A 14,580-nucleotide genomic window follows, 5' to 3' on the forward strand; every position below is an offset into this window, starting at 1 on the left:
ACGGAGAAATTCTCTGGGCACGTGTCCACATTTATCCGTCCAGCTAGTGCATCCTACCATATATCCACCGCTTTGGTCTAGCCAATCAGTAGCATGGCCTCGAGTCGAATCCACAGTGGAAATGCCATCTAATTATTCCAATACGAGGATGGCGAATCTCGAGAAGCAAAAAGAGTTTGCATCTGTTCATGCACCACGTGAGCCCTGGGATGCTGAACGCACAACGCTAACAGCACGTGTACGAGGAACCTTCGGGGTAGAGTCTACCGAGTTATAAGGTAGCCTATCGAATCTGGATAATTCCCACGCGACGGCTAGCAAAGCCTGGAGCTGCGAGCTGCTGCACGCTGCCGCTTAATACAACGGCATTTTTCGAGAAGGCAAGTGTAGCTCGGTGTGGGTTGACTTTCCAACCAGTACGAACAGTGGTGGATTCTGTCAAGAACCGCGGGGTGGCGCCAGCAGATTGTGGGCTACATTGTGGCCTGCTCCAGCTAAGCACCAGGCCATGAAGACTAGTAGCAGCGCTTGTTATCACGGTCCCCATAGTCAAAGGCATCCGGTTTGAACAAGCTTCTGTCATCCAGTAGAGTAGCTCCCCACGCGACCGTCGACCCGGCTGAATTGAGATACCTTACCTCAGAGTACCAATTTCTCGGAGAAATTCAGAGGTCACAGCCAGCTTCATGGAGTCGTACACCTCCGTATAGCCACATTGACGGTGGAACGCTTGCCAAAAGCTTAGGGGTATCATAGCTTGTGTCCCATGACCACCCGCAGCAGCTAAAGATGGTGGCCAACACGACGACCCACGCCAGTGAGATGGGTCGTCTGGAAACCTTAAGGCAACATCACGAATTCTTCCTTGGCCTAGAACCGCACGGTGGCCGCCGAATGACTGTCTCGTACCTCCACAGGATCTGGCGTCTTGCTCAAGTCTCGTCTTTTAGCATGGCACTAGGGTCTGCATCGATGCGAGGCATACCGTCGCGCAATTTGTCCCTTCTCGTAGAAGATGCAACATGACAGCGCAGTGTCTGCTTGAGGATCGCCATGCAACAGATTGGGGCTTGCGGCCATCCAAACATGCCTGAGAGACATTTGTCCACCTTTGCATTGCCAGTGAAACTCATTCGCTAAGCGTTTGTCGGTTTTGGTGATTTGTGGTCGTGAGGTTGTCGAGTTGTTGCAGTATCAAAGTACTGTATGTCTGGTTTGGCCATATGTCTTTAAACTTCGCCTCGACTTTTTGCCGAACGCTTGGCCTCCATCTCGACTTCTCAAGTCTCCCAATCATTACCCCTTCAATCTACCATTGAACTTTTCTGCAGCATGGAGAAGGTGGCACAGAGGGTGAAGCGGCTGGAGGCTCAGGCGAGCAGAAAATTGAAAGGACGCAAACAAGCAGTTGCGGCGGCCGAGAGATGGGAGCGCAGATTCACTCGACGACGAACCATCTCCGCCAACAACCAGAACATCAAAGCTGCGCGTATCAACCGGCACATCGACTGGGCCGCTGGTCCCCTAGCCCCTCGAAGAGATGTGGGCGAGTTGGGTGAGAAATTCGGGACGGTCTCCATCTTCGACGCAGCACAACCAGAGCGAGAGCCGGAGGACAGGAAATGGATACCTTTGGATAAAGGAGATAGAGTGGTCATCACGTACGGCAGGGACAGAGGCAAGATAGGGCATGTGCTGGAGGTGGACCAAGAGAGGCAGGCTGTGGCTGTCAAAGACTTGAACATGATGGACATCTGGGTGCCGGACTGGTCGAAGCGGTCTACCCAGCAGGAAAAGAGCGTCAGTCCGCAACCTCGCCATGTGCCAGCGGAGCACGTCAAGTTGGTGTATCCGCTTCCGGATCCTAGGGATGGCAGACTGCGAGACGTGATCATCGACCGGCTGGAGAAGGTCAAGTTGGAGCCCCGGCGGGAGGACTACGACAAAAGCGCAGAGCCTCGAAAGGAGTTCAGGGCGATACCTGGCGCGAAAACTATCATACCTTGGCCGGAAGTGCCGGAAGACCAGCCGGAGGAGGAGAACGACGATGATACACCGCGTATCACTGTGGATGAGATCACCTTCCGCCCATACCTCCTTTACCCGCCTATGCCGACTTCAGTGATCGACGAGCTCCGAAACAAGTACAGCAAGTTCCGGACACGGCATACTTGGGAATACGAGCAGAAATTGGAGGCGGAGGCGCAGCGGGAGGAACGCAGGAGTCAGCTCGGTAAGACCATGCGGACGCCGCTGCAGGAGCTGGCGGAGTTGCGAGCGAGGCAGAAGGCGGCAGAGGAGAGGCAGCTGTCGGACGAGCAATTGGCCAAGATTGGAGAGGTCATGGCTGGCGAGAGACAGAAGATGACCGATACCGTGGCCCGACGGTAATTAGAGCTGCTGCATACTGTAGATATAGACCTGTAAAATACCTGCCCTTCCACACTAACCAGAACCATTACCATATCATCCCACAATCAACTCACCTACCCCCCTCCATCGCCCTAAACTCCTCCGCCAACTCCGCACAAGTAACAAACTCCACCTCCTCCCCCAACCCCTGCAGCCACCCCAAAAACCTCTCAATCATACCGATAATATGCGCCATCCCGCTCGTATCCGGATGACACACAATCGGCAACACCTTCAACCCGCCCTCCTCCCCTTCCTCCCGCATCTCCCGTCTTAGCCACTCCACCCGATCCATCCACATCCGCTCGATCACCCGCACGTCGACGTAGCCTTGCGTGTTGGGGTTGTTGGGGTAGAATTGCATTGGGGTGGCGTCTTCCATGTACCAGTTACACGGGACCTCTACCATTTTCGACTTTGGTAACGAGGCGAAGTTGGGCGAGGGGTGCATCCAACTCTCCGCTATGGCTTCAGGCGTGAAGTCGATTGGTTCGATCGGCGCCGGGTTAAGGGGGAGGAAGTAGGGCGTGCTGTCGTAGTGCGTGAGGGAGGAGTCCCAGAGGAAGTCGTGCTCCTGTAAGAGAGCGATGGTGCGTTCTTGGAGGAGGTAGAGAGGTGCTCGGTAGCCTCGCGGTCGCTTGCCAGTGAGGTTCTGGATGAGCCCGATGCACTTGGTGAGGACGTCGCGTTCTTGCTCCGCAGTCATCTGGCTGGCTGCTTCGTGCGCGTAGCCGTGGAGTGCGATTTCTGCTCCGCTGTCGACGATGGCCTTGGTTTGGTCGGGGAAGGTCTCGATGGAGTGGCCGGGGATGCACCAGGTGACTTTGTCAGCGATACCGAGACCGCGGAGCATTTTGAGCAGACGGGGTACGCCTTGATGCGCGCTGAAGTAGCCTTGGCTGTAGTCGGCGGTGGAGTTGTTGGGGTGGGCCCCTGTGCCGAGCCAGCCTGATACGGCGTCGAAGTCGAAGGACCAGGCGATCTTGAGCTTTCGTTTTGGCTTGGAGGAGGACACCTGAGGCGGTATAGATGGCGCCACTGACTGTTGCTGGATGGTGGAAGGTTGAGATGTAGATGTAGAGCCCTTCGAACCCAACACTTCCTCCTCTCGCCACATAATCCTCCCTTCCATGCCACCATCGACACTCAAACATTGACCAGTGATATGCCCAGCAGCCCGGTGACTCGCCAGAAAAGCCACTGTCCTCGCAACATCCTCCGGCTGCGCGATCTTCTTCAGCGCCACCGTGCCTTGCGCCTCCAGATACAGCTCCCTCGGGTCATCCAGCCGGTCGCCGATGAGTTCTGTGTTAACCCATCCTGGAGCAACAGCATTGATCCTCGCCTTCGAGTTCAATTTAACAATCTCGTTCTTGACTGTCGGGACGAGTCCGTATTGCAGACCCGCCTTGCCAGAAGAATAGTCCGCATGGCCTGCTTGACCGAATTTCCCGCACTCGCTGCCAGTCACAACGATAGCAAGATTCTCGAGATCGCTGCCTTGGGTCTCTTGATGTTGTTTGGCGGCGAGTAGGAAGTGCTTGATGGTAAGGAAGGTGCCTCGCACGTTCACGCGGTAGAGGTGTTCCCAGTCGTCGAGTTCAATCTCCCAGATACTCGGGTGACTGGACTCGTTGCCAGTGCCGGCGTTGGCTGCCAAGATGTTGACCGGTCCAAAATGGGCGACTGCTTGCTTAATGCATGATGATATCGAGCTTTCATCGGAGATGTCGCCTTGTAGGTGGAGAAGGTGGTCGTTCGACGATTTCGGACCCGCCTTGAGGTCGTGGGCAGAAACTTTGCACCCAGCGGCTGAAGACTAGATATCAGCTTGACATCAAAGCTTCAGTGCCTAGGACAGACCCAACAGTTCTTCGACTATGGCAGAGCCAATGCCGCCACGTCCGCCTGTCACGAATGCATGGCATCCGGATATGCCGAGATAGGACATTGCGGTTGTATCGTAGCGAAGTCGAAGAGGGTATGAGTGTAGATTGTCAAGTATTAAGACTGACCTACCTTGTGAAGTTTTGCTACTGTGCTCAGTGAATCAAGATGCACTGTCGCACGAAGTGAAGCTTTACGTAACAAGTCAAGCTCTGAAAGCTCTGAAAGCTCTGAAAGCTCTGCCTTGGAAAAGGGTGGCTGGAAGTGAATACGGGTCATGCATAGGAAGATATAAGAGCTAAATACGTGGATGCAGTGGATGTGAGCAATGTGGCGACGTGAAGCAGCAATTGTGAAGAAAATGAGACCACCTACCAATTGGTGACACGTCCAATTCAAATTCAGTTCCAAGATAAGACAATGGAAACCGCATACCCCATGTAGGGCAACATGGTTGTAGGTGTGAGCACCACACCACCTTGCGGCAGTGATCATTCGAAGTGCAGATGCCGTAAGACAATACTCAGGAGTAAAGCTCCATAGAAGACCTTGCAGGCTTGCTCGTCTGACGGCACCCGCTTCAATGATCCACTCAATTCTACCGTGTGTCTTGTCGAACAGGTATTCGCCATTTCCTTTTGGCGAAGAGAACGCCGAATGCGGTAGGTCCAACACAGAAGTGAAGACATACTTCGTCGCTTCTATGGTAATGGACTCAATGATAAGTAGAAACAGGCATGAGTCCTGAAATAGCTCCACGTGGCATCGTGTCGACTGTTGAATATTGGCAATGAAGTGAGCCTTGGTAGAACCGAAGGTTGTCTGGGTCGTAGCGAGAGACTTTCGGTCTGCCATGCGAGGGTCGGCCTGTTTGCTCCTGATGGCGATTGTCAAACAAGCCTTTCGACGGCAAGCGTATAGAGCACTTCAAGTCGGCTCTTAAAGTCTTGCATGAGCTGCTGAGTGCACTCGCCCCGATGTTAGCAGAACGGAGGTGGTGGACAGCCCTAGTTGAGCGCCATGTCGGCCGACAAGAAGCCCTGTGTTGTACTCTGAATAGCCGCGACTCTCCGAATGCCTTGAAGAGTTCAGTGAGAATGTCGACCAGCGGTGCGATCATGTTGAATACGATCCGATACCCCGAAGACAATGGGGACTTCAATACTGGCCTTCTCTGTTCAGTGGACTTTAATGGAGTACTGACCGACCTGCAGGGCAGCCTCACGAATCCGTCAAACCGCGCAGAAACATCGGCGGTAGACGACATGCTGCAAGACCAAGATCCCATCCGATGATCTTTCGACACGTCTACCGGGTTTCAAGCATGCAGTGTGAACCACTTTTCACCACTGACGTGGATCTGGGCTAGCGCGTGCTGAGGAGCAGATGCAGTCTCTACAGTGTGCCAGCTGGAAACACGTCTCGTTGAGCGCAGAGGCGGCGAACCACAGTTGAAGTATATGCATGAAGTGTGATGGGATGGCCTTGCCAGCGGTAGAAATGAATTTGGTTGTTGCTGGCCCCCAGCGGAGGAGAGACGGCAGGCTTCGGCACCCCCCAAAAGCTAATCCTGTTCCTGGAGGACACAGCCAATGGTCGCTCCAGGACCGCATCTCCGGGATCGAGAGGCGGAAGCTAGAGAGGTGAAACGGTGGCATGGATAGGAACGAGCGCACGTTGTCTTCCTCGGTGTGTGTGTTGGGCAATTGTTTAGCGACGTGCGTGTTCCTGCGCCTGTCGATTGTGAAAGAACAGCGGCAGCAAACGGAAGAGGTTGCTTGCTTGCTTGCATCGAACAACCGGGTCCCCTCGCATAGTGCGACCCACGTGGCATGGCCAGAATCGAGAATCAAGCCTTGCAGAAACCTACTGCTGCCGTGCGTGAAGACTTCCACCGCGGTCCGCGATTGCGATTGGCGTGGAGGCTGCGCATCTGCGACAGGGGCGTGCGTTTTTCTCTCGGCCTTCAATTTTGCTGCGGTCCATGACCAGGCATTGGACGGTTCACGATGGGGCTCGCCGGTCAGCGAGCCAGGTTGTCTCTCCCAACTACTGTAGGAGGTAGCTGACCTCTTCTTGTGCGAGTCGTGGCACCGGTATTAGTAGGCCTCCCCTCTCCCGCATTCCTCAAAGGCTTTCTTCCTCTTCTGCACGCTTCACAGGCTTGAGGTCCACCCGCGTTTGCTCGTCCCAGACTCACGCACTCAACACATTCATTTACATTACATTCGACCTCTCCTACACTCGTTGATCGAGAGATCTTACACCTTCGCACGCAGAGACTTCGTGCATTCACTCGTTATCTTCCACGTCTGCAAGACAGCACATTCCTTCGGATCCTTCCAATCCAGGAAACGATAAGTATCTTAGCAATACTCTCGAAACACGCCCATTTTCACCAACCCCGAAAATGATTGCCAAGAACATTTTCGCCGTGGGCGCACTCGTGTCCATGGCCGTCGCCATCCCGATGCAGCAGAACAAGCGTGACATCGTTTGGGAGACTAAGATCGAGGAGGAGGTTGTGACCGTCGATGTCACCAAGACGGTCTGGCTCAACCCTGGCGAGACTCCTCCAGTTGCGCCAGTTGACGGTGCTGAAGCACCTGCCCCATACGGACATGGAGGACCCCACGGCAAGCACGGCCACGGCCACAACCCTCACAGCCCACACAAGCCAAAGACGACTTCGCATATCAAGTCCACCGTCACCGTGCCAGCCCCATCTGAGCAGCCAACCGAGCCTGCGCCGGTGCCATCTTCGCCATCTTCGCCATCTTCCTCATCTTCGCCATCTTCCTCATCTTCGCCATCTTCGCCAACCTCGCCAACCACGACGCACGTTGCGCCAACCCCAACGAGCACCTACGAGGCTCCCCCACCACCCCCAAGCACTCCATCTCCACCACCGCCACCGCCAGCCTCCTCTCCAGCACCTAAGCCATCCTCCAGCCCCAGCAATGGTGGCGGCTCCGCACCATCTGGTCAGACCTACGGCGGCGACGTGACCTACTACACCCCCGGCATGGGCTCCTGCGGCGTCACCAACACCGACAGCGACGCCATCGTCGCGCTCGCGGAGAACATGATGACGGCCAAGCTGCCTCCGAGCGGCAACCCGAACGAGAACCCGCTGTGCGGCAAGTCCATCACCATCAGCTACGGCGGCACGACCGCGACGGCCAAGATCATGGATACCTGCCCGGGCTGCGCGGACGGTGGGCTGGACTTGACGCCGAGCTTGTTCCAGAAGTTTGCGCCGTTGAGTGAGGGGCGGTTGACGGGAATGAAGTGGTGGTATAACTAGATCGACGGTTATCACTACTAAGCGGGACGGCAGGATGCACGTCTAGGCGTGGCGTCTCTGCCGCATTAGATAGCACTTGGATACAGGTGCTTTTTACGACTTTCACGAGCGAAGGGTGGATTTTCTTCAAACAGCGTTGCGAAGGGCAGGGCAGAGGGCTTCAACGACCGGCCGGCCTTTTCGCAGCTGGTTTTTCTTCAGGGTAGATACGTTCGAAAAGTTGATGTTTGGCTGGAGGCCACAAAAGCATTATCGCCCGTCCATCATCTTCACACTGTCATCTAAATGGTAAGCGGCCCCTCCGCTGCTTCTCCGCTGCAACACTGAAGCTTGTGAGCTTCGTCAGCTCTCGTATTGGCCGGCATGCCTACTGCTGCCGCTCACTGATTGGTGGATTGTGACTTGCAGGTTACATCTTCAGCTGCGAGCTGCGACCTTCCGGAATGGTATAGCTATATTTGTATTCGCAGCTGTGGGAGATGTAGCGTGAGATCATGATTTTGCTTGAGAATGGTCGTGTATCTCGTCGTTGAGGATGGCAAGACGCCGTATACAGACACGTGAGAAGGACAACTCGCTGTAGCAACCGATGCGAGGCATGGCGCCACGCGTGGTGATCTTAATAGATTGGCAGACCTGGCAGGCCTTTGGCGGGTTTAGGGGCCGACGATAGCGGTTTAGCTTCTGCTTTTGTTAACGGCCCTGGCTGATGAGGGTTGATTAGAAGCTGGATCGTGCGTTGGTGGTCGAAAGCCTGGCGGGCCACAGCCTTGCTGGAGACGAAGAGAGGTCAGGTCGTGTTGGATCTTGCTGCTGACTCTCTTCCCTCTCACCACCACCATCCCTCCTCCACCACCACCACTGTACACTGCACCTCTCTTTTGTGTTTCATCTTCGTTCTGCCAGACTTGATTCTTGCATGGTTGTTGTCCATACCTTTTAGCCGCGCGCGCCCATACGACGGCCGCATCTCCGAAACGCGGAAAGGAGACAAAGACAGGGGCTTGGCGGGAAGGGCTGTTTCAATAGCACCACCGCCTCGTCGCAGCGCTGACCCAGCTGCTGCCGCCCTCCTCCCGGTTACCAGCTCCTCTCGTGCGACTTTGCACGCGCAATTGCGACTCGACAGCGGACGAGCACAGCGACACCACCCCCATCCCACCCGCCTATGCCGCGGCGGCAGACCCCGAGTGTCTCCCGATACTAAATTAGCGAGTCTGGCCAGTCGCGCCTCCTGCCCGACGCACTCCATTCTTCCTCGCCATGAGCAACTCTACCTCAGTGGCCGGTATGCCCTTCTTTTACTTCTGATATTCTTGTTTTCTGCCATATAACGCGCAGCGATATTACTGCCGCCCTCGCGCACCATGAGCACCAGCGTAGCTGACCTGTCGAGCGCAGTCTCGTCCACGCCCGTCGACACTACGCCCAGCTCCGCCCCCGTCGTGATCTCCTCGACCTTCACAACACCGCCGCCAGATTCATCGACTCCACCGCCGCCGCAGAGCACGACGTCGCTGAGTCCCACTAGCACACGCACCATCGAGCCGAGCACGACACGGACTACCACATCCACACAGGTCGCTTCTTCAGAACCACCCACTACTATCGTTCAGACGCGCTTTACCACCGTCTCGACAGAAACCAACGCAAATGGACAGACTCAGCCGCCTGAAGTTGTCGTGATCACACACACGACCGGTACGCCACAGACGAATGGAGGTGGCGCTGCTACTACGTCGGCGAGCTCGTCCGCCGCTGCGCTATCAGGAAACGGTGGCGGCTCGGGCGACTCAGGCGGTCTAGGCAAGACCGGCATCACTGCCATCGCGGTGGTCATCCCGATTGTGGTTGTCGCGATTCTAGTCGGTCTCGGTATCTTCTTATGGCGGAAACGAAAGCAAAAGAAGGAGTCCGCGGACCAGAGGCGCAAGGAGGTTGAAGACTACAGCTATAACCCGAACGGCGACCCTACATTACCCGCAGTTGGCTCGGAAGTGGGCGGCGCGCAGATGGCGGAAGACCACAGCAGCGGCTACAGAGGGTGGGGAGCAGCGACTGCCTCGAACCGAAAAGCCTCGACGACATTATCAGGCGGCCACACCCAGCAGCTCTCCGACTCGGGCAGCAATGCGTATGGCGGCCCCAGCCCGAACTCACCGGGCCATTACTCTGACGGCCACAGCAGTGATCCGATCATGAACAACAGAGATACCATGGGCAGCGATGACCTCGGCGCACTCGGCGTCGCGCCAGCCGCAGGAGCAGGCGCAGGTGGCATCCGTCGCGGTCCCTCTAATGCCTCATCCGCCTATTCAGCGGGTGGGCGCTCAGAGCATTCCGACGACGCTCCACCCGTCCCCAACATCGGCCAAGCCTACGACTACCCGCAAGCTGGCTACGGCTATGGCCAACACGGCCCTTACGGCGATGGCTCGTACGGCGGCGGACCAGACGCCGGCATGCCTGTCGTTAGAGACGTCTCGGCTCGGCGTAACACGAGGATCAACCCAGGCGGCGCCTACCAGCAGGGCAATTCGGGCATTGCACAGAATTTCTAGAAGATGTCTGGCCTTGCTGGAAATGTCACGACGGGACCGCTGAGGATCGAGCACTTGGAGCAGAGTTTTACCAGTGGGCGGGTGGACAAGCACCCGCATTCGACTTTAACAGCTTCGCGGGTGAGTTTGTTGCAGTTCGAATGCAATCTGAGCTTCAATCTTGATGGGATGGATTGATGTGGTGCACGTCGTTGTGGGGAGGAAGAAACGGGAAAGGTCATGTTGCTCTGCATTTGGATCGGCGCATGCGGTGTGGGTGGAAGTGATCACTTGTGATGTCGCAAGCTGGTCTATGAGTACCACGGTGCTTAGGCGTTTGAACGAGGAAGCGAGCGAACAGCATACCAGCTCGTTCAGTGTTTTACTTTGTTCTTGTTGGGATACGGAAAGCGCGGCAGCTCTTGACTGCCATGATCACCTCAGTGTTGCTACCATTTACGTGTAGGCTAATCGGTAGCGTGGTATATATGAAGTTATCCCTTAGTTTTCGCAGGCCTTTGGGCATTCGGCTGGCTTCTGGTTACATGTCTTTTCATGTTCGAGCGGATATCCGGTTCCCGGGTTACAGCTTTGGCTCATCCACGTGCGACTTCGCTCTCTCGACGGGCAACAACACATAAGAGCACTCTTCGGTACTTCGAGTCCGTCGGATGAACCAGAACGTCAACATAGAAGGCTCTGGAAGCGCTGCGCTGCTTTGCCGCTCGAAAATCTGGCTACGCGCCGACCTGCAACTGGAAGCCATACGATAGCCGCCCAGCAACCTCGCGCACTCTCGAACTGCACTTTCGCCTGCTTTGAATAGTACGATGTCCCAGCATGACGGTGCGGCTTGGTTGGGGTGTTTCAATGGCTCGCTGGCTCTGCGGTTCAAGAGGAGGCGGTTGCTCGAAGGCGACTTCTTCGCTCTGTGTTACTTTTCGTTTGTGTCTTCTTTGGTTGTTCTGCGATGTTTGTACTGTCGTTCGCTCTTGCGTGTTCTTTGCTTTTCATTGGCTTCTCGAGTCATCTGACGAGTTGCACGAAGATACCTGATACTACCCGTTCGGCCGAGTCTGGGCCATACCGACTGCTCAATGTCAGCCGGACGAATGCTCCACAGCGATCGAACTCGAACGCAACCTTGACGGCCTCCAACTACGACGATGCGGTGAAATGCTGGAATGATTGGGATTCTTACTCCGCCTGGTCAACCACATGCCCGAAGACCACCATTCCGTACTCAACATACACTCTATCCGACCACTGGACCTACACCGAGTACGAGACGTTCAAGCTCTGCGATGGCCACCCACGAGCAGTCGCCAACGGCGGCTGGCGCACATCTTACTCGACGGAGAGCGATATCACCTACCCTTTCCAGACCATCACGCTCACAACGATCACCTACGAGTTCCCGCCGAGCGGTATTCCGGCCGCTACTGTTACGACGACCGGCGTGTCAGTGCACACGCAAGAGACTGTGACGTGCGCGAGCCCGGCTCCGACGCCGAGTTGTACGATTGATGATAAGAATTGTGCGTCGTTGTTCAGTGCTTGGACTGCGGATGGATTTACGAGATCAAAGCCGCCTTGCTATTACCCGGAGCCTGGGGATGCTTGTGATGCTTGTGCGCTCTTCGTACCGTCGGTCAAGTTGTTGTATTGGCCTGTTTCTATGACTGGGGATTTTTGTGGGAGCGACTGTAAGTCTGCCCTTCCACACACTCATCATGCTGCGACTAACGAACAGAGACAGACCGCATCGCAACCCCCACTCACCCCTCCAACCTCTCCACCCCCGAAACACTCCTGTACTCCGGCCACACCCTCACCTCCGGCTCCGCCTACCGCTCCTACGCTGGTGTCACCGCTCTCGCTACCGCCGGCTCCTACTGCGGTACCCCGCTCCCCGCCGGTATCCTCCCCCTCCCCTCTGCCTCCCTCTCCTCCTACCGCGGCCACGCAGCCGCCATGCCCATCGCCGACTCCGCACCCTGGCCCTTCAATTTCGCGGACCTCGCGCCGAACCCGGTCCCCTGGGACGCGTGGATCAGTCAGGATTTGTGCTTTAATCACCAGAGTGACCCGGCGTGTCAGACGGTTACGCAGGCGGCGTATCGGCCTTGGTTGGTTTATCCGAGGGAGTTTTTTGGGATGGAGAGGGAGTGGAGCAAGTGTGTGACGGGGGCGTTTGGGATTGTGGATCCGCCGACTGCTTTGCCCAAGGCGGAGGTGGAAGTTGTGCCGACGATGTCGAGGGGAGTGGAGAGGAGCGCGACGGCGGCGGAGCCGGGGATGGGGTCGGAGGGTAGTTTGGGAGGGACGCAGACGCCGGCGCCTGAGCTGGAGACCACAAGAGGCGTTATAATACCGAAGGAGAGCAGGTCCCGAGCCGCTGATCCTACTGACTCTGCGATTGAGCCGCATGTTTCTTCCAGGCCTGAAGCAACATCACAAGAAAAGCACGGTACAAAGCTACATGTACCCAACACTTCCGGGAGCACTGAGAAAACATATCCCAAGCCTGTGCCACCACTCGATTCACCAGCTGATCCAACCGGCGGCGCCAGCGATGCCGACCATGCGAGCTCCGTAAATCCAGTCGATCCAGTCGACCCTATTACAGCACCGCTGAGTGCGTATGGCGCAAGCACGCAAGCACAAGCAACAACCATCTTCAACATCCCAACGACAGCACTGGCCAACAGCAAAGTCTTTGTCGGCTCCCAGCTCCTCTCAGCCGGATCAGAGGGTGACGCCGTCTCGTTGGGCACACACATACTCTCGCAAGGCGAGAAGACACGAATCGGCGGCACATTCGTGTCACTCGGCTCGAAGACTCTGGTGGTCGGTGTGCTTCCAACGCCTCCTCCGACCGACCCGGAACCGCCGAATGCACTTTCTGTCTTGAGCGAGGCGCAGACGGAAGGCAGACCTACTGCTAAGGTCACGGTGGGTGGTGAGACGTTTACTGCGTATTCTGGCGGAATTGTTGTTGGAGGGGAGACGACGTATGAGCCTGGACGTTCTATCATCTCTGCCGGTGGGGAGGCGTTGAGCTTGGGGAGTCATGGAGTTGTGGTCGGCGGTACGACGATCGGTTTTGAGGCTCCAAGCGATGCGCCCTCCTTGACAGCGAATGATGCGTCTGGTGAACAGTCTGCTCCAGCGAAAGCTACCAGATCGCGAATGGAGCTGACGTTCGCTCACGGCACGACATGGAGGACGACAGTTACTGGTACGATCGATCGGTCTGGCCACACCATCGTCTCCATGGGCAAGAGCACATTCACTTACAGCGGTCAAAGTGCTGTGGTGCACGGTACAACGTTCCGTCTGCAGTCAACAGCGAAGGGAAGCTCGCAGGAATCGAGCGACAAGCACAGCTCCGCTCAAAAGACCGGCGGTATTTCTGGCCTTCCGAGCATCGTGTATGCGCCGCGTCCTACTTCTTCCGGTCCACTGCCGTCGATTGTTGATCCCAGCGGTGAAGGAGGGTCGCGAGCCTCGTCCACGAGCACAAGCTCCAGCACCTCTTCGGCTTCCTCGCTTGGTCTGTCGGATTCGCTGGATTGCTTACGCTATGGTATGGCCCTGATCTTCCTGCTATCGTTCTTTGGGTGAACGATTATCCATTCTACGATGGGAAGGAGAACTCGGCTATCGATGTTGGCGCCTACACGACGGTGTGGCCAGAAAGAGCAAGGAGCTTCGACGAGCTTGTTGGACACAACGTATTACTTCTTGCTGTCGACTGGGCAGTGGTGTATTACGAGTGGCATAGCGGCCTGCGGTGCATCTCCCTATCGCTGTCAACACCTTCGTCTGGAAGTCCTTCTATCCGAGATCTCCTGTATGGTACACCGTCAATCTGCGTTCTCTTCAAAGTCCCGCCCACCTTAACCAGGCCACTATCCTAGAAGCGAGGACGGTCGAGGACAACAACACTCTACCGACGATTGCGGTTACCGAGCAACTGCTTTTCCGATCAGCTACCAAGATCGAGTGTGAGGTGAAGGGGACATACGCTATTTCATATGACGGGAGAGGCGGAGCTGCCGGGAGGTTATAGCAATCTGGATCTTCCTGGCAACCATAGCAAGGCCTGCAGCGATGTTAGTAAGCCTCAAATCGACCGGCTTTGAAGATGCCTCGCCAGTCCAGCAGACTGCTGGAGTGATGGCCGTCCGTTACGGGCTACGTCGAATCTGGTCGCCGTTGCGTCGATTACGGAGCTATGGCGTGAGCTCATCACAGGCATGTTGTCGGCGGCGTTCGGATTGGAGGACAGAGGGTAAGGGGGTAGTAGCAGTCGAATCGAGTGGTCTTGAGGCTTGCATAACCTGTGTTCGGCATGGAACCAGGAGGAGACTCTCAGGGGCCTTGCAGGTCATGGGGTTGTGCGCGGCGAGTGCGCTGCAGCGCCGCAGT

General features: G+C 56.3%; 5 protein-coding genes across 5 annotated transcripts; 4 read left to right on the forward strand and 1 right to left on the reverse strand.

The window, feature by feature from the left end:
- Positions 1-1,332: 1,332 nt before the first annotated feature.
- Positions 1,333-2,391, forward strand: LTR77_010442 (uncharacterized protein; the record flags this gene model as incomplete). Its single annotated transcript, XM_064807662.1, has 1 exon — positions 1,333-2,391. One exon carries the CDS (start codon positions 1,333-1,335, stop codon positions 2,389-2,391), a length of 1,059 nt encoding a protein of 352 aa, XP_064654171.1.
- A 91-nt stretch (positions 2,392-2,482) lies between these two features.
- On the reverse strand, positions 2,483-4,363 carry LTR77_010443 (uncharacterized protein; the record flags this gene model as incomplete). The annotated part of the gene is made up of 2 exons (XM_064807663.1): positions 2,483-4,224; positions 4,276-4,363. 2 exons carry the CDS (start codon positions 4,361-4,363, stop codon positions 2,483-2,485), a joined length of 1,830 nt encoding a protein of 609 aa, XP_064654172.1.
- Positions 4,364-6,709: 2,346 nt separating this feature from the next.
- LTR77_010444 (uncharacterized protein) lies at positions 6,710-7,606 on the forward strand (the record flags this gene model as incomplete). Its single annotated transcript, XM_064807664.1, has 1 exon — positions 6,710-7,606. One exon carries the CDS (start codon positions 6,710-6,712, stop codon positions 7,604-7,606), a length of 897 nt encoding a protein of 298 aa, XP_064654173.1.
- A 1,263-nt stretch (positions 7,607-8,869) lies between these two features.
- On the forward strand, positions 8,870-10,167 carry LTR77_010445 (uncharacterized protein; the record flags this gene model as incomplete). The annotated part of the gene is made up of 2 exons (XM_064807665.1): positions 8,870-8,894; positions 8,948-10,167. 2 exons carry the CDS (start codon positions 8,870-8,872, stop codon positions 10,165-10,167), a joined length of 1,245 nt encoding a protein of 414 aa, XP_064654174.1.
- Positions 10,168-11,116: 949 nt separating this feature from the next.
- On the forward strand, positions 11,117-13,773 carry LTR77_010446 (uncharacterized protein; the record flags this gene model as incomplete). The annotated part of the gene is made up of 2 exons (XM_064807666.1): positions 11,117-11,852; positions 11,906-13,773. The coding sequence occupies 2 exons, from the start codon at positions 11,117-11,119 to the stop codon at positions 13,771-13,773; spliced, it is 2,604 nt and encodes an 867-aa protein (XP_064654175.1).
- Between the last annotated feature and the right edge of the window lie 807 nt (positions 13,774-14,580).

The sequence above is a fragment of the Saxophila tyrrhenica genome (assembly GCF_035928015.1).
Source record: "Saxophila tyrrhenica strain CCFEE 5935 chromosome Unknown scaffold_23, whole genome shotgun sequence".
Lineage (NCBI taxonomy): Eukaryota > Fungi > Ascomycota > Dothideomycetes > Mycosphaerellales > Extremaceae > Saxophila > Saxophila tyrrhenica.